The 22,596-nt window shown below is 55.5% G+C and overlaps 1 protein-coding gene across 8 annotated transcripts in view; it reads left to right on the forward strand.

Moving 5' to 3' along the window:
* Nucleotides 1-8,832: 8,832 nt before the first annotated feature.
* The window catches only part of ITGB4 (integrin subunit beta 4), a 30,511-nt gene continuing 16,747 nt past the window's right edge, over nt 8,833-22,596 (forward strand). For 7 of the 8 annotated variants that reach the window (XM_040456420.1, XM_040456421.1, XM_040456422.1 and 4 more), the window contains exons 1-17: nt 12,358-12,446; nt 13,368-13,450; nt 13,698-13,799; nt 13,953-14,157; nt 14,734-14,830; nt 15,009-15,180; nt 16,175-16,438; nt 16,780-16,869; nt 17,182-17,304; nt 17,883-18,047; nt 18,236-18,312; nt 18,889-19,091; nt 20,862-20,965; nt 21,086-21,184; nt 21,287-21,416; nt 22,021-22,143; nt 22,239-22,345. In XM_040456420.1, coding sequence (XP_040312354.1) covers nt 12,368-12,446; nt 13,368-13,450; nt 13,698-13,799; nt 13,953-14,157; nt 14,734-14,830; nt 15,009-15,180; nt 16,175-16,438; nt 16,780-16,869; nt 17,182-17,304; nt 17,883-18,047; nt 18,236-18,312; nt 18,889-19,091; nt 20,862-20,965; nt 21,086-21,184; nt 21,287-21,416; nt 22,021-22,143; nt 22,239-22,345 — 2,223 coding nt within the window. In that variant the 5' untranslated portion in view covers nt 12,358-12,367. Of the gene's footprint in view, nt 9,146-12,357; nt 12,447-13,367; nt 13,451-13,697; nt 13,800-13,952; nt 14,158-14,733; nt 14,831-15,008; nt 15,181-16,174; nt 16,439-16,779; nt 16,870-17,181; nt 17,305-17,882; nt 18,048-18,235; nt 18,313-18,888; nt 19,092-20,861; nt 20,966-21,085; nt 21,185-21,286; nt 21,417-22,020; nt 22,144-22,238; nt 22,346-22,596 lie in introns of those variants that run through there. The other variant, XM_040456419.1, reaches the window with a different exon arrangement.

A 22,596-nucleotide genomic window follows, 5' to 3' on the forward strand; every position in this document is an offset into this window, starting at 1 on the left:
TGTGAGGAGTCCGTGAGCTGATTCGCGCAAGAGCTTTATAAACTGTAAGGGACCCTGCAAGTGCGTGTTGCTGGCCTATCCAGCGCCTTCTTGCTTTTTAGACCAAGGACAGAAACTCCACAGCTGATTAAAAAAAACCTCCAAGGTCATGGCCCTTTGCTGTCCTCTGGGCACCCACTGCCCTCCCGTTGAGCAGTAATGACCACTCACCCAATGAGTTGGGCAGCCCCAGGGTAGCCTCCCGGAAGCCTTGTGAGTTGGGTCAAGGTCTCTAATCCCTCTGAACTTTACTCTTTTTGTAAAACAAGATTAGTGCCTGCCCACCTTAGTCCCACTGAGGGTGGCACGGGGTCAAATGACCAGTTTCTTTCTGTGGAAACGGTGTCACAGGCACTAGGCACCAAGTCGTTTCTGCCTGGTTTGCTCGTGGAGAACTCAGCCTGGTCAGTCGAGCTCTCCCACCCACCCAGGCTTCCCTGCCTTCTTCCTGTGCTTCTAGGAGCATGACCTTATGATCTGTCCTGGGCCAAGAGCTCCACACCTGAGATCCTGTGCTGTCCCCACATGTGGTGGGCCACTTCGGAAACCCCTTCTCTGTCGCCACCACTCCTGCTTAGTTCCGGCCCTCGTCCCTCTTGTGGCAGATTGCTCTGACCTCGTCTGTATGTTTTCTCGGTCTCTCCCGCTTCTATCCAGGTTCCATCTGGCCACCTCCTCCTACACCCCCTCATCACAGGACTCTCACCAGGTCGCGTGGCCCCTGCTTTCCCCCTGAGAGTCCCCCTTCAGTGTGGCAAGGGAAGGACACCAGTGGCCTCGTCACCACTCCCAGCCTCCCGAGGCCTCCAGCTCCTTTTCTCCACTGCCCTTTGACCATCCCCACCTCTGCACATGAGGCACTAACAGATGCAGCTCAGGCCTTCCTTCCCGGTCTCCCCTGGGCGTTCATCGCTCCTTTCTCCGTGCCTTTTAACGGCTGAGCACACGTTGGGGGCCAAGACCACTTGTCTCTCCCTGTTCTCCTTGTGAGTGGAGACAGAGTGGTCAGCCACCTTGTGCCCCAAGTGCCCAGGTGACTGGAGGGACAGGGATGGAAGGAGAGGTGGTTCCTGCCCGCTCGGTCACTGGTCTGAAAGCTCCCAACCCTCATCCCACCCGCACGGCCTTCTCTTCTGGATTACCGGCACATTGGCAATTGTTGAGGCCCAGTGATAGGCACAGAAAGGTTCATTCACTATCCCCTCCAAATTCTGTGTATGTTTAAAATCTGTTAAAGAAAAAAAAAAAAAAAAATGAAAGGGCCGTTGAGCCAGAAAAGAAGAATGAGGAAGATCTCCACGGACAGATCTGGAGTGATCTCAAGGAAGGAGAAAATGACAGGGGCAGGGTGTAGAACACCGCGTGTCATACACTGCCTGTTGTGAAGAAAAGAGGAAATACAAAACAAAAATGAGAGCAAAGAGATAAAAGAATAAACTCCCAAGAAATAAAGAAAATTCTCTAATGTTTGGGAAACATCAATATGAATTCATGATTCCAAAAAAAAAAATTTCCTAGCTATGTCCACTGGAAGGACCCGGAAGCAGTGGCCCATAGGAGCAGTCAGTACAAGCAGCACCCAGATCTTGACCTCATAATGCGACTCCCCACAAAAAGGAACAGGGCTCCTTAGAGAAAGGGCTGATCCCGAAATCTAAGTGGGACTGGGGCAGTTTATTACAGAAAGCCAGGAAGACTGACAGGAGTGTTCCAAAGGTCAATTGAACCGGTTTTGAAGGGATCTCCCCCTGGCCAAATGGGATTAAATTTGAACCTTCAGAAAGAATGCAATTATTGGGGCGCCTGGGTGGCTCAGTCGGTTAAGCGTCCGACTTCGGCTCAGGTCATGATCTCGCGGTCTGTGGGTTTGAGCCCCGCGTCGGGCTCTGGGCTGTCAGCCCAGAGCCTGGAGCCTGTTTCAGATTCTGTGTCTCGCTCTCTCTCTGACCCTCCCCCGTTCATGCTCTGTCTCTCTCTGCCTCAAAAATAAACGTTTAAAAAATAAATAAATAAAAAGAATGCAATTCTTGTCAAAAAGGAAAAACTCTCTTGTTCCCTGTACACTACCACTCACAACACCCCCAGAACACTTCTGACACCAAATGTGTAGGCTTTTCACATCCTGTAATTTCTTAAGTTTATTTACTTAGTGGAGAGAGCGAGCACGTGAGCAGGGTAGAGGCAGAGAGAGAAGGGAGAGAGAATCCCAAGCAGGCTCTGTGTTGTCAGCACAGAGTCCGATGTGGGGCTTCAGCTCATGAATGGTGGGTGAGACCATGACCTCAGCTGAAATCAAGAGTCGGACACTTAACTGATTGAGCCATCCACGCAGCCCCCACATCGTGTAAGTCTGACACCAACTGCTTGTAGTTTGCGCAGACCCCAGGTTAAGAGCTTAGTACCACAAGACTGCCCCCTGCTCAAATGCTGATTGTAGGGCCAGGCCCCTGGCACTTCTGACCAACTGGTTATAAATTGGGAGTTCCCATGACCCCCTCTTCAGACTCAATAATTGGCTAGAATGGCTCACGGAACTCAGGAATAACAGTCGACTTATTAGACTAGCTTATAAAAGGGATACAACTCAGAAACAGCCAGATAAAAGAGATACATAGGGGGCTCAGTAGGGATTAAGGAGTATGGAGCTCCCACGCCTTCTTTGGGCACACCACCCTCCCAGCACACCAGGTGTTCAACAAGCTGGAAACTCTCTGAACCCCCTTTGGTTAGGATTTTGATGGCGGCTTCAGCACGAGGCATGGTGGATTAAATCACTGGCCATTGGGGATGGAACTCAATCTCCAGTCCATTCGCCCCACTCCCCAGAGGTCGGTGGGGGTGGGGTGGGGGTGGGGAAGGGTTGAGGCTGAAAGTTCCAACTCTAATCATGCGGTTGGTTCCCCTGACAACCAGCACCCCCATCCTTAGTGGCTTTCCAAAAGTCACCTCATTAACATAAACTGGTGTGATTGAAAGGGACTTGTCATGAATAGCAAAAGACACTCCTTTCACCTCTATGGCTCCAGAGCTGCTCTGGGAACCATGGACAATGACCATTTATAGATGTCTTACTATATCACAACATCACCATTGTACACTATTGAGTAAATACAAAATTTTCATGCAAAAAAAATTATTCATGCATAGTATTTGAAAAAAAAAAATGTAGTCGTGGACCACTGGAATTGAATACCTTAACTCTTTACTCTGAAATTGATAGTTAAAAGAATTCACCCTTTGGGCATTCCTGATGGAATTCTAAAACGGCACAATCCTTCTGGAAAATAGTATGGCGGTCCTCAAAAAAGTAAACATGGGATTGATTACCACATGATCCATCAATCCCACTTTTGGGGATATATCCAAAAGAATTGAAAATAGGGTGGAGAAGATTTATTTGCACACCCCTGTTCATACAGCAGCATTATTCACAATCTCCAAGAAGTGGAAACAACCCAATGCCCATTGACGGAGGAATGGATAAACAAAATGTGGTATTTAGATACTAAAGAATATTATTCAATCTTAAAAAGGCAGAAAACCTTGCCTTATGACAAGTGAAATAAGTCAACCACAAAAGATAAATGCTGTATGATTCCACTTATATAAGGTATCTAAACTAGTCAGATTCATTGAGACAAAAATAGAATGGTAGTTAACCAGGGACTAGAGGAGGAGGAAATGGGGAGCTGTTTAAGGGGTACAGAGTTTCTTCAACGTTTATTTATTTTTGGGACAGAGAGAGACAGAGCATGAACAGGGGAGGGGCAGAGAGAGAGAGGGAGACACAGAATCGGAAACAGGCTCCAGGCTCTGAGCCATCAGCCCAGAGCCTGACGCGGGGCTCGAACTCACGGAGTGCGAGATTGTGACCTGGCTGAAGTCAGACGCTTAACCGACTGCGCCACCCAGGCGCCCCAAGGGGTACAGAGTTTCAATTGGCAACATGAAAAGTTCTGGAGACCTCTTGCCCAACAGTGTGAATATACTTGACACTATTTTTATGCCATGTTTTTACCCCAAGTGAAATCTGTTGGGTTGTTTGGTGATCTTAATAGTGATTTGGGGGCGCCTGGGTGGCTCAGTTGCTTAAGCATCCCACTTCGGCTCAGGTCATGATCTCACAGTGCGTGGGTTCAAGCCCTGCGTCGGGCTCTGTGGGATTCTATGTCTCCCTCTCTCTTTGCTTTTCCCCTGCTCATGCTCTCTCCCTGTCTCTCAAAAATAAATAAATGCTAAAAATTAAATATATGCTATATATGGATATATATATATATATATATATATATATATATATAGGGATATACATATAGGGATATATAGAGAGAGAGGGATATATATATACACATAAGGCTATATATATAGGGATATTTAAAAGGCTCTGTCTTGTTTGATTTTTTTTTTTTTTTTAATATTAGAGAGAGAGCGAGTAGGAGAGGGGCAAAGAAACAGGGACAGAATCTGAAGCAGGCTCCAGGCTCCAAGCTGTCAGCACAGAGCCCAATGCAGGGCTTGAACTCACAAACCGTGAGATCGTGACCTGAGCTGAAGTCAGACGCTTAACCGACGGAGCCACCCAGTCGCCCCAATTCTGACTTGTTTGAGGAAAACATCAGCATCCTAGAAACTTTGACTGGAAAGCAAAAGCTTTTGGTGAATGCACTAACCTCTGCCTCTAGACTTCTTAGCCTACTCTTACCCACTGGTCGTGGACGTGAGCTGCAGCCTCCCGCGGGGTTCCCACCCTCCAGCGCTGCCGCAGACTGGCTCTCCCCACGTCCTTCTATCCTGGCTGTTTCTCCTGCCCAGTGGGGTTTTGTGCAATTTGGAGTTTTTCATAAACCGACAGTCTTACTCGGACAGACTTTAGTCAACAGATTTTTGTAATAAGAAACCAAGGACCTCCCTTAAGTCCTGAACAGGTTTTTACTCCTAATTCCCAAAGTTTTACGAATTTTCCTAGTTTACTACTCACTACATGGGTGAATAGGACTTCACCCCCTTTTACTATGCGAAATTCTTGAAGTCTTATTTTTTTTTAAGCTTATTTATTTATTTTGAAAGACAGAGAATGAGGAGGAAGCAGGGGAGGGGCAAAGGGGGGCAGGAGGAGGACAGAGGATCTGAAGCGAGCTCCTTGCTGAAAGCAGAGAGGCCGATGTAGGGCACTAACTCACAAACTATGAGTGAGATCGTGACCTGGGTTGAAGACGTTTAACCGGCTGAGCCACCCAGACGCCCCTAAGGTCTTATTTATGTTTTTAAAGATTTTGTTTTTTTAATGTTTGTTTATTTTTGAGAGAGAGAAAGACAGCACAAGCTGGGTAGGGGCAGAGAGAGAGGGAGACACAGAACCTGAAGCAGGCTCCAGGCTCTCAGCTGTCAGCACAGAGCCCGACGCGGGGCTCGAACTCACGGACTGTGAGATCATGACCTGAGCCGAAGTCGGACGCTCAACCGACTGAGCCACCCAGGCGCCCCTCAGGGGTTTTTTTTAATTAATTTTTTTTAAGTAGGCTCCACACCCAATGTGGAGCTTGAACTCATGACCTGAGATCAAGAGTCACACGCTCTACCAACGGAGTCAGCCTTTTCCTATATTTTTGGAGGCACATAGTTCATTCCCTGTTGATGAGCAGAACTGATTTTTTTTTTTTTAATCAGAGGATACATTCTCTTAATGTAGAAACAGGAAATCACCATTCTTCAATCCCCAAATTCAGGCAAAGATCAACAATGGATCTTTGATCCAAAAATGGGTCCACAATCACCTTCACTAAAGCCCTTCAGTGAAAGTTTGCGGGGAAGTGGGCAGGGTGACAAAGTGTCATCACCCCGTCTAGATTACTTCTTAATCACAAAGTAAATAACGTATTTTTACAATGGGGAAAGATGGCAGTCGTTTCCTTAATAATTACTAACAGCGAGACAGCTGACATCATGTGCCACCCAATAAAACACACCCAGCACCATCTATGATCAGCCTTGCCAAAAATGTTTCCCATAAATCTAATCAGGCCTTTATACATAACTTCCAGTTTACAGTAGACTAAAAAAAAAAAAAAAAAAAAAAAAAAAGTCCAATGACACCATGAGGAAGCAATCAGACAAATCTGTACAGTAGGACATTCTACAGATCTATTGACCTCTTTGTGGGTTGTTTTTGGTTTGGTTTTTTTTTTTTAATGTTTATTTATTTCTGAGAGAAAGAGACCACAAGCAGGGGAGGGGCAGACAGAGACACACACACAGAGTCCGAAGCAGGCTCCAGGCTCCGAGCTGTCAGCACAGAGCCCGACACAGGGCTCAAACCCCAGAACGTGAGATCATGACCTGAGCTGAAGTCGGACGCTTAATCGACTCAGCCACCCAGGTGCCCCAATTGGCCTGTTTCTTTGAAAGGTCAGTGGTGTGGTGGGTGGGGGTGAAACTGTTTTAAAGCAGGAAAGAGATAAAACAGTCAAATGTAATGGGTGACGTGGATTGGACTCAAATTCAAAAGGAAACAATTTTTTAAAAGTTAAAAAAAAAAAGGAAACAGTTATAACAGACATCTTTGGCACAACGAAGAAGTTTTAATATGGACTGAATCATAGATAATAGGACATCCCTGTTCATTTTCTCTGTGTGAAAAAGCTATTGTGGTTATGTGGGGGACTGATCTTGGGAGATGCCTGCCTAGATGAAATGTCATGGTCTCTTCAACTTAAATTCAAATAAAAAGATATATAGGTGTTCCCGGGCAGCTCAGTCGGTTGAGCGTCCGACTTCGGCTCAGGTCATGATCTCGCGGTTCATGGGTTCGAGCCCTGCGTCGGGCTCTGTGCTGACAGCTCGGAGCCTGGAGCCTGTTTCGGATTCTGTGTCTCCCTCTCTCTCTGCCCCTCCCCTGCTCATGCTCTGTCTCTCTCTGTCTCTCAAAAATAAATAAATGTAAAAAAAAAAATTCAGATAAAAAGACATATAAATACATAAATAAAGCAAATATGGCAAACGTTAACTCTTGGGTCTAGGTGATCTTTGTACAATACAAGTGATCTTTATACTCTTTTTTTTTTTTAACTTTTTTTGTATGTTTGCAAATATTCAACATAAAAAGTTGGGGGTGGTACACCTGGGTGGCTCAGTTAGTTAAGCGTCCGACTCTTGATCTCAGCTCAGGTCTTGATCTCAGGGAACTTACTAAAAAATAAAAAAACATTCTGGAGTAGCTCAGGTCCTCAGGGTGCTTGTGCTGGCCTGGAACACCCAGACCTGAGTGCCTCAACCAAACCGGGGCTCCTGCCACAGTGCTCCCAAATCCAGGAGCCAGCCTCTCTGAGTTCCTGGCAGGTCCAGAGCAGCTCTCAAAGACGACTGGGCAAGCTGGTGGCAGTGAGTGTGGCTCACACAGTTGCAGTGAGCACTCGTGTGTCCATGGCACCTCCATATCCAGTGCCAGCTACTCCCGCGATCACTCTGAGAGTTGCCAGTGCACAAGCCTGTTTACACATGAGAGCACCGACGGTTGGGAGGCTTTGTGGCAGTCCCATCAGCTTCAGCCACACTTTCGCTGAGCACCTGCTCCGCGCCAGGCACTGCGCTAGGTGCTGGAGATAAAAAGCTGTGCTAGAGAGCATCGGTCCTCAGGGTTCACAGTCCAATGGAGAAGAAAGACCCCTAAACGGATCATTTCAACGTTTATTTATTTTTGGGACAGAGAGAGACAGAGCATGAACGGGGGAGGGGCAGAGAGAGAGGGAGACACAGAATCGGAAACAGGCTCCAGGCTCTGAGCCATCAGCCCAGAGCCCGACGCGGGGCTCGAACTCACGGACCGCGAGATCGTGACCTGGCTGAAGTCGGACGCTTAACCGACTGTGCCACCCAGGCGCCCCTAAACGGATCATTTCAAACCCATGTGGCAAATGGCATGAAAAAGTCACGCCCTGGGGGGCCACAGGGACGCGTAACCCAACCGAGGGTGCAGGGAGGTCAGGGAGACTTTCTGGAGCAGGCCACATCAGCACAAGGCTTTCAAGTAAAGGGGGGATAAACCAGGCTGGTTGGGGGCAGGGATTGGGAAGGAGAACCGAGATATCTGGAGCAGAGCCCAGCCTGGTGTAAAAGCGTGGTGGCTTGAAGTTGCCTGCTTTGGGCAGGGGGCGCTGCTGGCCATGGGTGTGGTCTGACATTGTTGGCAGGTGGGGCTCGAGAGGTAGACCAAGTCCCGGGGACTTGAGAGGCTCCAGCTGGAGCACGTGTGGACCTTGAAGGACTGCAGGCAGAGGACTGGAGGGGTCAGATTCGTGAACCCGCTTGTCAAGAACAACTATAACCACTTGAGTGCCTACTCCATGCCGGGTCGAGACTGGCCACTTGATGGGTATTACTCAGATTTTAAGGAGCTTTAAGTACCTTGCTTGAGGACACTCAGGGAAGCGGTCCTTCCTGGCATCTCCCTCTGGACACACGCGGAGGCCGAGGGTGGGGGAGGCTGAGAGGAGGACCCGGTGAATGACAGATCAGGCTTGGGTCATCCCTGGGCCCCCTGCCTCGCGCAGGACAGAAGCCATGAGCACAGTCGATTGCCGTCGGGGCCGTGGGGCTGCTCACCGCCTAGCGCCCGGAGGTGGGAGAGCGGCGGCCCGGCAGGGGGTCTACGAGGCCACCCCGGGCCCGAGGCATCCGGGCAGCCGAGAGTCTGCAGGCTGGAGGGGTGGGGAGGCGCCGCGCCCGGGGCTGGACTGGAGAGAGAGGGGAGGCTCCTCCCCTGCCCCCGCCGCCGTCGGTCGGGACGAGGGGCCGGGCGCCGCGGGAACCGCAGCCTTTTCCGGGGGGCGGGCCCGGCGACGGCGGCGCCCCGGCTCCTGCCCCGACAGGTGTGCGCCGCGCGCAGGAATGCGGCCTGCCTGACTCACCAGCGCCTCCTTCCCACCTGCCGCCCGCCCCATAAAGCGGTCCCCTCCCCGCGGCCGCCGCCCGCCGCCCGCCGCCCGCCCTCCCTGCCACCCGCCCTCCGGGCAGTCCCCGGACAGTCCCGGCTCGCCCGGGCGCTGCAGCCGGAGCGGCCCAGCGGAGCGGCCCAGCGGAGCCCAGCGCGGGAAGGGCGCGCGTCCGCGCCAAGGTAGGTCTGGCCTCCGACCGCGGCTGGCGCCGGGGGGCCTGGGCACAGGGCGGGGGTGGGGGGGGGGAGCCGAGGATCGCCGGGCTGCACCCCTCCTGCGCCTCCAGTGCCCCTGGCGGCCTGAGCTGGGCATCCATTCTGGGACTTTGGAGGAGAGGAGGAGAAAGTGAGCGCCCACCCCGCCCCGGCCAGCAACTCAGGGGACCCTGTTGGGAGGGCTGGGTGGCTTTTTGTTTCCTCAGCTCTTCCCTTCCTAAAGGCTGGCAAGCCTTGGCCCCATCCTGCCCCTGCCGGTGCCTGGCCTGCCAGGGTGTGCCCAGAGGGCAGCTGGGGGCAGAGGGGCAGTGGAGCTGGAGGAGGCTCTTGCCTTCAGACCTCTGAGCTAGAAGAGGGAGCAAGGAGAGAGGCCTGGGAGTCCGGTGAATGTTTGAGAGAAGTGGGCAGAGGTTAGGCAGTGGCTGGCAGGCCTACTGGGCTGGGCCCCTCTGGGGTTTGCAAAAAAAGTAGAGGGAGCAGCCACCCGGAGGCAGAGATCGCCCTGTTCGCCTGGGCCGGGCCTGTTACGTGCGGCGCCATAGTCCTTGCGGAGTCTGGAGAGTCCCTGACTCTCCTCTTGGCCAAGCACATGCCTTCACTCCTCCCAAAGTCGCTTCAGGACACCCTTTCTCCAGGAAGCTCTCTTGACCTCATTCCGCAGCCCCGGGGGCTGTGCCCACCACTGAACCTCCTCCTGTGCTTGCCCCCTTCCTCACCCACTCAGCCTCTGGGCGGCCCTCTGGCTGTGGTGCAGGGCCTTCCAATGACTTCTGATAGCAGGGCTTGGGCTCTTCCTCACCTCACCATGGCCTTGCCACACTCTGAACCCAAGGATCTGACTGAGCTGGAAGCGAAGGCTGAGGGTCTCCATCCTGGGCACTGAGAGAAGAGAGAGAGCTGGATGACAGCAGGGAAGGGGTGCCTGTCTCCTTGGCCCTGATTTCCGTGGGTGATAGAGCAGCCAAGGGGCCAGGAGATGGGAAAGCAGGAGGGGTGGGGGCTGTGGTGGGCAGGTGCATATGTGCTAAGCAGGGGTCCCGTGGGATGGGGTGAAGCGTGGGTTCTGGGAGAGCTCCCAGGACTGGGACGGTTCCTAAAAAGCCCCAGCAGTCTGGTGGGGCCCACGGTGTCCTGGAGGGTGCATGTCCTGAGTGCCTGGCCCAGCCCGTGGTCGCAACTTCTGATAAGCCCACAGTCTTAACCTTTATGTGAGATCTCGTTGTGTTTAACATCGACAGCTAGTTTTACAACTTTTTAAATACAACCTGAGTCAGACAAGACATTCTTGAGTGCATAACTAACCCCCTAATGCCATCTTATGGCCTCTGAGGATAACGTGGAGGTTAAATGGGGTCTGGACTGCCCTGGTCCTGTCCGGGCTGCCTCACTACTGGCTATGGAGGGAGTAAGCCTTGCAGCCTTCTGCCTCATATCCATTCCTCCTCTGGGAAATGGGGGTAATGCCACCACCCCCCACTGGGTTCCTGCACAGATTAAGTAGCAATCATGTCTGTGAAGCGCTGGGCACATGCCCGCTATGTGCCCAGCCTGTGGGCACGGGAAGGTGAGTAAAAGCTGGGCTCAGCCCTTTAGTGCCTGTACCTGCATGTGTAATGGTGCCCCAGGGAGGTCCAAGTCTGCAGCCTGTATTCCGTAGCATGTGGGTGTGGTACCTATGCCCCAAGGCTGCAGGAAAGTCATTTTCCCCAGGGAGCCTCCCCTTGGCTGGCTCAGGGCTCCCCTGCCTCAGGCCCCTCCCCAGCTCCCTCCGCCTGTGGATGTGTTGGGACTGCCCTGCTAGTGGCCTCCTGGGAGCTGCATGCGTTAGAGGGAGGGAGGCAGTGCCTTCCTGCCCCCTTCCACAAGCTTCCCCAGCCCTCGGGGGGAAACTTGCAGGGGAGGCCTTGGCTCCCCACACCCTGGGGCTGCCCCTGCCCCACAAGCCAAGGACTGGGGAAAGGTCCCAGGAGAAAGGGCCAGTGGGCATGTGGACACTGGCCCTGGAGAAAGAAGCCAGGGCCCTAAGGTCTGTCCTCAGCTCTGCCCAGCTCCTTCTCTTCCCGAGGCAGCAGGCCACCTATCTTTTAAAAGGTCTCTTGGGGCGCCTGGGTGGCTCAGTCGGTTGGGCGTCCGACTTCGGCTCAGGTCATGATCTCACGGTCCGTGAGTTCGAGCCCCGCGTCGGGCTCTGTGCTGACAGCTCAGAGCCTGGAGCCTGTTTCAGATTCTGTGTCTCCCTCTCTCTCTGACCTTCCCCCGTTCATGCTCTGTCTCTCTCTGTCTCAAAAATGAATAAACGTTAAAAAAAAAATTTTTTTAATAAAAAAAAAATTTTTAAAAAGGTCTCAGGGATGCCAGTGCCCGCCCCGAAGTTCACTGGTGAGCCGAGACAGGCGGATTCCTGGGGAGGCTGGCACACTGTGTGTGTGTGTGTGTGTGTGTGTGTGTGTGTGTGTGTGTGTTTGTGTGTGTATAAGTGAGTGCGCAGGAGAGGCTTGTAATCTACTCCGGGTTAACTTCTGAAGGGGTGGTATGCTCAGGGACCCCAACAACCCAACTCTGGAGCAGGCGGAGGTAGGAGCTGGGGCAGGGGACCCCACTTCTGATGGGCCCGCAGTCATTACAGAGCCTAGCTGAGTGCCGCAAGCTCTCTCCTCCCCTCCACAGACCCCAGATACTGGAAGGGGCCCCTCTCCTCGTGGCCACACCGCCTTCATCAAAGGGCAAATAGGCCAAGACAGGGAGGGGGCAGGAAGGGAGGGCCAGGCCCTCAAGGGGTGGCATCCCTGTTGGATGAGACCGCTTTCAGGCCCACTGGGATCTGAAAGCAAAGGCAGAGTAAACCCTGCCCTGCCCTCAACGAGATCAGCATAAGAGCCCGGGCACTAGGGCAAGCTCGGAGCCCAGAGTCCTCAATGACGAGAGGATGGGCCCTCCCCGGGCAGGGTGCAGGCCTGCAGGCCATCTGGTCACTCCAGGGATGGCAAGGAAGAGGACAGTGGAAGAGAAGAGTTGGGGGCCCTGGACCAGTGGCCTTTAACATCACTGAAGCTCTCAGGGCCTCGGTTTCCACGCCGGTGCAGTGAGGATTCTAGACCTCCGACGGGAGCCCAGTGAGCTGATGGCCGCGACCTGGGCTGTGGAAGCGTCATATGTCAGTTATTGTTGTTACGCAGGAGGAAGAGGATGGCAGGGCTGCGTCCCAGCCCATGGACCAGCCTGCTGCTGGCAGCCCTACTGAGTGTCAGCTTCCCCGGGCAAATGGGTGAGTCTGGAACACCTCTCCAGCAGCCTTCTGGGCACGGGCATCCCTTTCAAGGTTGTCTCCCCCCGACACTCACTTGGCCACTCAACGAACAACCACGGCCCATTTCGAGGGCTGGGGAGCGGTGAGCCTGAGCCATGCGGCCCAGAACACGGAGGGAGGAAGACTTGCTCTAGAAGAGAGAGAAGATGACCACTCAGAGAACTGAGGCACTTGTAGGGTGTTCCTTTTAGGAATCGGGAGGAGAGGGGGGGACTGGTGAGTCGTCACCTGCCGTCTCTGAGTGCCTGCGGTCTGGAACCAGCTCCTACCGATGAAATTTGGCCTGTCGGAGGAGGCTGTGTTGATAGCCTGAAATAGACCGTGGCGGGAATATGGGCGAATGCTGCAAGGCAGGGCTCCTGCCTCCCCAGAGCCCCTGTTAAACACTGACAGTGCACCTTTGCCCGGATCCCAGGAGGCCAGTCACTGTGTGCCCTGGGTGCACACAGTAGGTCCTCACTGCGATTTTTAACTGAACAGAACCCAAGGGAATGCCCATAACCTTTGAGAAAACTCTGCAGTTTTCCTTCATTCGTTTACGAACAATTTGCTGGTGTGCCAGGCTTGGGCTAGCCATGGGGGACACAGCGACAAACAAGACAGACACAGTCCCCTTTACCCTGGAGGAGCTGGAGAGGGACAGCCAGGCCGTCCCCGCCAGCAAATGGGCCAACACCTCTGTCTCGGCCCGCACCATCCCTCCATCTGGACTTGACTGGCGAGCTCAGGTGGGGTGAGATCTGGCTCTGCCCTAAACTGGGCAGATCGGCTACCGGCTGGCCTCCATTTCCCGTCTCTCTTCATTGAGGATGCACGTGGGAAAGGGCTTGGTCACCGGTGAGGTTCATCTCAGCGGGTCTGCTCCCCTCTGCCCTCCAGCGAACCGCTGCAAGAAGGCCCAGGTGAAGAGCTGCACCGAGTGCATCCGCGTGGACAGGGACTGTGCCTACTGCACCGATGAGGTGAGCCGCTGTCACCCGCCTGCCCTCCTGAGCCCAGCACCGGCCCAGCCCCGTTCCCCAAAGTGCGCGCCCCACCCCGCTGGGCCCCACCCCTGGGCTCTGGCTGAGTCCACACTTGCCACACCCTCAGCCCAGCCCCAGGCCGGGGGCGGGTGTGGAACAGGCAAGGGTCAGGATAAATCCAGGGTTGGGACAGCCAGGGGATGGGCACTGCCCCCCCCCCCGTGACCTCATCTCCTTTGACCAGATGTTCAAGGAGCGGCGCTGCAACACCCAGGCAGAGCTGCTGGCTGCGGGGTGCCGGCAGGAGAGCGTGGTGGTCATGGAGAGCAGCTTCGAGATCACAGAGGTGCCCAGAGCGGGGGCTCAAGGGAGGCGGGCCCTCCATGCTCGAGGCGGGCTGTTCACAGGGGTCCGCTGTGTCCGCTGCTCGGGCTGAGAGGCTCCCCATCAGGTCTCCGGAGTGGCCCTCCAGCCAGCTGTCCCCCTCCCCTGGACACAGGAGACCCAGATCGACACCACCCTGCAGCGCAGCCAGGTGTCGCCCCAGAGGCTGCGGGTTCGGCTTCGGCCAGGCGGGGAGCAGCACTTTCAGCTGTTTGTGTTCGAGCCCAGCGAGAGCCCTGTGGACCTGTACATCCTCATGGACTTCTCTAACTCCATGTCTGACGATCTGGACAACCTCAAGCAGATGGGGGAGAAGCTGGGTATGGCTGGGCCAGTGTAGAGGACCGTGGGGCAGGGGAGAGAGAGGGTGGCCTCACCCAGCTGGCTGGGCACCTGCTCGGGAGGCCAGGGCTCAGGAGAGCTGCTCCCACCCCACAAGGAAGGATAGGACATCTGAGCCCCCCGCCAGAAATTTCCTCCTTGCCCATTCTCGGGGCCGGGGGTCGCCGCTAGACCCCACTAGCCAGTCGGGACTTCACAGAAGGCGCAGGCTGGGGGGGGGCAGCAGAGCCCTCTGGCCCTGACAAGGAGCACACCCATGGCCGTGAGGCTCAGGCTCACCCCAGCTCCGCAGCCAACTGGTCCAGTTCCCCCGCCGCCCCTTCCGGCTTGCTCCACGCTCGAATCCGGGCCCCCCGAATCCCGTCTCCCCTATCTGTGAACAGGGACAAGGGCTACTGTGAACATGAACTGATGTTCACATGCAAGGTATTGACAGGGGGTCGTTCTCCCCTCTTCCTCCTTCCCGAGCCAGCCCCCCTCCCCCGCCCGGCCCCCTGCACTGATGGGGGGGTGTTGGGGCTCAGCTGCCCCCTCTTTTTCCTGTTGACATCCAGCTGAGGTCCTGAGGAAGCTCACCAACGACTACACTATTGGATTTGGCAAGTTTGTGGACAAAGTCAGCGTCCCTCAGACGGACATGAGGCCCGAGAAGTGAGTGACCGAATGGGCGGGGGTCCTGGCCACGGGGCCCGCCTCCTCTCTACCAGGGCGCTGTCCAGTGTTCTGGTTGAAGCAGGCCAAAGGGGCACTTCCAGAGAGGGTGGGCCCAGGGATATATGGGGTCTTCGCCCCTGACTCTGTCTCTCTCTCTCCCTCCACCTCTGCCCAGGCTGAAGGAGCCATGGCCCAACAGTGACCCTCCCTTCTCCTTCAAGAACGTCATCAGCCTGACGGAAGACTTGGCTGAGTTCAGGAACAAACTGCTAAAAGAGCGGATCTCGGGCAACCTGGACGCTCCTGAAGGAGGTTTTGATGCCATCCTGCAGGCGGCCGTGTGCACGGTGAGTGCCAGGGAGAGACCCGCCTGCCTAGACCAGGGTCATGTTCTTCTGCAAGGGCGTGAGCTGCCCACTGGCGTGCTCTGGTGCCAGGCGGAGACCCCCATGCGCGAAAACAAGCCCAGAGTCTCCGGGTGGCCCTCCATGACAAGCCAGGTGGAGATGTGCCGGGATCCAAGATCCCCCGGCCTGAGCAGTCATAGCCTGCTCTTGTATCAGCCAGCGAAGCAGACTTGAGTTCTGAGGTTCTGGAATCTTCCGTGCCCTGAAGCCAGCCTACCACCCATCTCCATGCGAATGCCAGTCTTCCAGGAGCCACAGTCTCCAACTGCACTGGGCAGCTGAAGAGGGCAGTTTTTATGTGCATATCAATTTTTTTTCCATCTTGAAAATAATACACCCATCTTATAAACAGTTTGGGAAACAAAGGACAGAAATTGCCTACGGTTTCACCACTGTTGGCCAGCCCGCCGGCCATGTGATATCTCACCGGCATATTTTGTTCCCTTTCCCTGATTTTATACAGCTGGAGTCGGTGTACTTATAATTCTGAAATTTGCTCTTTTTTTTTTTTTTCTACTTCACGCTATCGCGAGCATTTCTGCTTGTAATACAGTCTTCCAAATCACCCCATATATTTCTCTAACAAACTGCCGTGCCCAGCTGTCCTCTGTTCCAGCCGGCCTTTTCATGTAATATCGCGTGCGTACATTTTCCGACGCAGTTGAAATTTTCTCGCCTGGTGGTTAGGAAGCTGGGAGAGATCTTGCCTGGTGGCCGCTGTGTGGACAGACCCCGGCTGCATCTTTCTTGCTGTTTTCTGCTGCGCACCGCCGTCGCTCATGTGCTGTCTGTCACGTGATGATGGCATGCCGTGAATCCCGTGGTTTAGCTGAGCTCCTGTCGGGACCCACTTTCTCAGGCCCACATGATGTGGCAATGCGTTATCTTCAGTAGGCAGCCTGCTCGAAGGGCCTCCCTTCTTTGTCCTTCCCAGAGGGACATCGGCTGGCGCCCCGACAGCACCCACCTGCTGGTGTTCTCCACGGAGTCTGCGTTCCACTATGAGGCCGACGGTGCTAATGTGCTGGCCGGCATCATGAGCCGTAATGACGAGGCATGCCACCTGGATGCCTCGGGTACCTATACCCGGTACAGGACGCAGGACTACCCGTCAGTGCCCACCCTGGTGCGCCTGCTTGCCAAGCACAACATTATCCCCATCTTCGCCGTCACCAACTACTCCTACAGCTATTACGAGGTGCGGGGCCGAGGCCTCACTGGGCAAGGGGGGGGGGGCGGGAGGGGGGTCCGCAGAACTTCTCAAGCATTCCCTCCCCTCCCTCCCCCCTTCTCCTCCTTCCTTCCCGAAACTTTTGCCCCTCCCAAAGGGCCAAATGCATCCTGACGGAAATGGGAGGTCCCGTGCCCACCCGCCAACCCAACTCCCAAACAGGTAGGGGTGGGGAGGGCAGGCTCTAGAATACCCCAGGCCTTGGTTTCCCCATCTGCAAGGTGAGGATAAGCTCAAAGCTGTGGTCCAGATGCAATGAGCCAATACTTGCTGAGGGCTTAGCCCTGGGCTGGCACTGTCTCCCGCAGAGGCTGCGGACGTACTTCCCGGTCTCCTCCCTGGGGGTGCTTCAGGAGGACTCCTCCAACATCGTGGACCTGCTGCAGGAAGCCTTTCAGGTGAGGGGCAGTGTGGGCTCCAGTCTGAGTCCTTCTGGGGCAGGGCTGGAGAAGGGGCAGAATGGGCATGGATGTCCCAAGGAAAAGCTGAGGAACAGGATAGGCCAGGGAGGAAGGGTCTCTGCTGTTCCCTGAGGACTCTGAGGAGCCCGCCTTAGCCCGGCCCCAGGTTCCCGAGGGCTCTGACACCCGGAGCACCCTCTCTTCCACCTCAGTCCTCCACGCACGGTGGGTGGAGCTCGGCCAGGCCTTCCAGAGTGGGAGAGCCCAGGCTCCCCCACCCAGACCATTGATTGCTTGCCCCTCCTTTAGCGCATTCGCTCCGACCTGGACATCCGGGCCCTGGAAAGCCCCCGGGGCCTGCGCACAGAGGTCACCTCCGAGATGTTCGAAAAGACGAATACCGGGTCCTTTCACATCCAGCGGGGGAAAGTGGTACGCCTCTGTGGGGCTTCGGGGCAGGGGAGGGTGGGCACAGGGACCCGTACTGGAGGGGGTGGTCTGCCTGAGCAGAGGTCAAGGGCGTAACGTACAGGAGCGCCTTGCTGGCTCTGTCGGTGGAGCGTGCGGGGTCATGAGTTTGAGCCCCACGTTGGGCATAAAGATTACTGAGTTTAAAAAAAAAAAAAAAGTTTTTTAGTAATAAAAGAAAAAGAGCGTGGCCTTCAGAATCAGACAGGCCTAGGTTCGAAGTCCCCTGAGTCAGCCACTCGGATGACTTTGGCACCTTCCTCAGCCCGTCCCCATCTGCGGAGTCGGGATTAGTCAGTACTGAGCTCAGAGCGTTGGTCAGATGAGTGAGCGGGCCATCTGTGCCTCTTGTCATCTTTGGTGCTGTTGTTGTCCCGACTGTGCCTAGAAGGAGCAGGTTTTTAGTCGTGAGGAGGGGCAGCAGGGAGCCGGGTACCAAGGTTCCAGGCACATCCCTGAAACTTGAGGGCTAAGAATCTTGGCACAGCCACTCCCTGCTTGTCCAGCCGCGTCTCCTCTGGCTGACGGTGGGGTCTTTGCAGGGCACCTACCAGGTGCAGCTGCGGGCTCTGGAAGAGCTGGATGGGACCCACGTGTGCCAGCTGGGAGAAGAGGACCAGAAGGGCAACATCCATCTCAAGCCCTCCTTCTCGGATGGCCTCAGGATGGATGTGGGCATCATCTGTGATGTGTGCCCCTGTGAGCTGGTACGATGTGGCCCCACCAGGCGGGAGGGAAGCGCTGGCCGACTGCCGCGGGGCCCTGAGGAACGAAGCAGAGCCTCCGGTGGCCATAGCTGCCTTGCGGGGCGCCCGGAGGGGCAGAGGCAGCAGAAGCGTCTAGTGGCCCTGTTTCCCCAGTGGCGCTGTCACGCCTTGCCATAATCTCGTTCCAGCAAAAAGAAGTGCGTTCAGCTCACTGCAGCTACCACGGAGACTTCATGTGTGGACACTGTGTGTGCACTGAGGGCTGGTGAGTGTGTGGGGGCCAGGATGGCACCCGGGATGCCCTGGCCGCCGCAAGGCTCTGATGGGGGGGGGGGGGGGCCACACACCGTGCATGCCCGGATGAAGAAGGTGGGATGGTGGGTCATAGAAAGGCTCAGAAAGGGGCAGGCCCGGTTGTGAAGTGGATTCGATCCAAAGCCCTTCAAAACTCATAGACACAAAGGACGTCTTTGGGAAAAGATGCAAGAATCAGGACGGTGGTGGCCGGCAGGGCGTGGGGACTGGATGTTGGGGGACAGACACGAGGGGGACACTTTGTGCCTCTAGTATTCTGCACCATGCGCACGCATTACCTGATCGGAAACGAGCTCCTAAATAAGGGGTAGTGAGGGCTTTTAAGGCTTCAAGACACTGGACATGTCCATCGTGACTCAAGGAAGGGACACTGGGAGGGATTGAGACTGACATTTGAGTCTCAGCTGAGGCGCTGCTGTCTGTGTGACTCTTAGGGCGTCAGTTTCCTCATCTGTAAAATGGGGGGGTAAAAGCCCCAGCCCTCCCTCCTCCCGGGCTGTGGGGAAGTGACTGACTCCTTCCTTAGGAGCGGCAACACGTGCAGCTGCCCCACCGGCTCACTGAGCGACATAAAGCCCTGTCTTCGCGAGGGCGAGGACAAGCCGTGCTCTGGGCGTGGCGAGTGCCAGTGCAGCCACTGCGTGTGCTACGGGGAAGGCCGCTATGAGGGTCCGTTTTGCGAGTATGACAACTTCCAGTGCCCCCGTGCCTCTGGGTTCCTCTGCAATGGTGAGCTCAGCAGCCCCGGCGGGGGGGTTCGGGACAGCAAGGGTGACCTGGGTGCCTGGGCCCTGGCCTGCCCCCCACTGGCTCTCCCACCCAGACCCAGGTGGGAGGGCCAGGCCAGGAGTCTGAATCCCCAAGTTTAGAGGCAGCCCCCCTCCGGGCTCTCTGAGTGCCTCCCCCAAGGCTACTCTCAACCTGGACCTCTCTCCCCTCTACAAACTCGAGGCCCAGGGCCCCTGCCAGTGCGTTATCCCACTCATGGTCAAGACCACTCCCCCGAGGTCCTGTAGCCCATGCCCACCTCCATTCTCCACTCTCCCATCTCATGAGGGTGAGTCCCATCCAGCTGAATCCTCAGTGGTTGGCGGTACACGGCATGGCGGTCTTTCATGTCTCGGAAGACAGCACATTTGTAGCGGGCAGGGCCGGGAGTTACGTGTCTACCATGGCCCCCCGGGGCTTCCAAGCAGGGGCCACAGAACCCAGATAGGGGCCACAGATAGGGTTGAGCGGTTGAATGGAGGAGAATCAGTGAAAATCCAGGCACTAAATACTTTTTTTTCATATATATATATTTTTTCATATATATATATATTTCTTATGAGACAGAGAGAGAAAGGGAGGGGCAGAGAGAGAAAGAGAGTCTCAAGCAGGCCCCTCACCATCAGCGCAGAGCCCAATGCGGGGCTCAAACTCACAAACTGTGAGATCATGACCTGAGCCGAAATCAAGAGTCAGACGCTTAACCGACTGAGCCGCCCAGGCGCCCCATAGGCATCAAATACTTATTAAGCCTCAACTGTATACTTGTCACTGGGGGTCAAGCCCCTGCTTTTCTACCTTTGCTCCCTTTTTGCTTTCGTCTGCCATTTCTCCTCTTCAGCTGTCCATCCCAAAGTGTGCTCAGAGACGTGAAGGAACCCTTACATCTGGAGAAAGGCAGACATTTGGCACAGGCAGAGATGTAAGAGAGCTGCTGGAGAAGGAGGCAGGAACAGAATGCAGGGCTTTGGGGTCCAGTCCGGTCTGGTCCCAACTTTTTCTTAAAGGGCCAGAAAGTACATATTTTCAGTTCTGTGAGCCATTTGGTCTCCGTCACAACAACTGAGCTCTGCCACCGTAGCAGGAAGCAGCTATAGACCATATGTAAGCACATGAATGTGGTGTATTCCAATAAAACTTTAGCAAAAACAGGTAATGAGTTGGATTTGGCCTGCAGGCCATAATTAATCACAACCCTTATTCTGGTCTAAGGGTTTTAGACTTTATCCTTTGGCAAAAGAAAGGCGAGATTTTGATTTCATTTTCTAGCTATTTGCATATTGGCCTTGTATCCAGCCACTTTGCTAAAAGCACTTATGAAATCTAATAATTTATCTGAAGATTCTTTTTGGTATTTTGTGACATGTTCCTAACACTTACAATAATGGCAGTCTTGTTTCTTACTTCCCAACACTTAACAGGTTTTCTGTCTTTTTCTTACCTTACTGCTTTGGCCAGAACTCATTAGAGGTTCTTACACCAGGGAGCCACATGATTGGATTTGTGTGTTAGGATAATGACTGTGGCTGCACAGTGGAAAGTAGAAGGCAGAATGGAATGGGAAAGAGACGGAGGGAAACAGATTCCAAAAAGTGGAGGAAATGGCTCTTTCCCTGGCTGGGGAAATCCTAGTTCAGGCTCAGCAACCACAGGCCCTCCCTGGCAGATGTGGGCGGCCTGGGCGCGGGAGTGAATGTGGCTCTCCTCTCCTGTCCTTCTCCCTCTCTGCAGACCGGGGACGCTGTTCCATGGGCCAGTGTGTGTGTGAGCCTGGCTGGACAGGCTTGAGCTGTGACTGCCCTCTCAGCAATGCCACCTGCATTGACAGCAACGGGGTAGGCCTGGGCACGAGGAAGGCAGTGCAGGGTGGTAGAAGGGACCCTAGCCAGGACCACCCACCCTTTCAGGCAGGGCTGGGGTTACTGGTGGCTCACTGGTGCCTCCTCTTGCCCTAGGGCATCTGTAATGGCCGTGGCTACTGCGAGTGTGGCCGCTGCCACTGCAACCAGCAGTCGCTCTACACGGACACCATCTGTGAGATCAACTACTCGGCGGTGAGGCCAAGATCACGGGGCTGTGGGCGTGGGAACCCCAGGCACAGGGCGGAGCGGACAGCCACCCAACACAGTCCTGGTTTCCCCTCCTCTCCCACCCAGATCCGCCTGGGCCTCTGTGAGGACCTGCGCTCCTGTGTCCAGTGCCAAGCCTGGGGCACCGGGGAGAAGAAGGGGCGCATGTGTGAGGGGTGCAACTTCAAGATCAAGATGGTGGACGAGCTTAAGAAAGGTGTGAGGCACCCCGCTGAGGACGGGGGGTGCTAAGAACCTAGGCAGAGGGCCTCTGATGGGGAAGGGGGTGTCACTCACTGCAGCAGGACTATAGAGCTGGGCAGAGGGTTGATACTCCAGGTTGAGGTCATGCAGGCCAGAGAGAGGGGTTCTAGAACCTGGGAGAGGTCCCAGAACCCAGACAGGGCACACAGACCCGGGCACGGGCACACGGTCTGGCCAGGACACAGAGACCCAGGCAGGAGGCACAGCTGAGTTGGGACCAAAGAGTCTGGGGAGGGGGCACCTGGCTTGGCCAGGGGGTAGATAGCTGGGCAGGGATATGAACACATTAGGGGCACATAATGGGGCCGTGAGGGTACACAGCCTTCTCTCCTGTAGGTCAGATAAATGTCCTAGGAGCCAAGTTCCTGAGTGCACCCGGGATGGGGTGCACAGAGGTGCAACCTTTGATGCTCCTGGGCAGGGACAGGGCAGCTTCCCACCTCACCCTGGCCCTGTGCCAGGGTACTTGTGTCCTCCCCCAGGGAGGTGCCTGCGGGCCCCAGAGGAGGGGACACCTCCCAGGCGCAGGGTGCCCCGCTGACCATGTGTGGGTGCAGGAGGCGAGGTGCTGGAGCACTGCTCCTTCCGGGATGAGGACGATGACTGCACATACAGCTACACAGTGGAGGGTGACGGCACCCCTGGGCCCAACAGCACTGTCCTGGTGCACAGGAAGAAGGGTGAGCCGACGGACGGGGCAGATGTGCAGCCTGGCAGACCCCGGTGGAAAAAGGGGCATCGCCTCCCTCCTTTTCTCCCTCCCCTTCCTCCGTAGACTGCCCGCCCGGCTCCTTCTGGTGGCTCATCCCTCTGCTCATCTTCCTCCTGCTGCTGCTGGCACTGCTGCTGTTGCTCTGCTGGAAATACTGTGCCTGTTGCAAGGTGGGAGCTTCCCCAGGTCCCCACCCTCCCCAGGTCCTCACCAGCCCCCCCAGGGTCCCCACCCCCACCAGGTCCCCACCTCCTACCAGGTCCCCAGCCCCCACCAGGTCCCCGCCTCCTACCAGGATCCCCAGCCCCCATCAGGGTCCCCAGCTCCCCCCAGGGCCCCACCCCCCCCAGGCCTCCACTTCCCACCAGGCCCCCACTTCCTCTCAGGTCCTCACCCCCGCCAGGTCCCCACCCTCCCCAGG

The sequence above is a fragment of the Herpailurus yagouaroundi genome, unplaced genomic scaffold (assembly GCF_014898765.1).
Source record: "Herpailurus yagouaroundi ecotype Mexico unplaced genomic scaffold, PumYag 217, whole genome shotgun sequence".
NCBI lineage: Eukaryota > Metazoa > Chordata > Mammalia > Carnivora > Felidae > Herpailurus > Herpailurus yagouaroundi.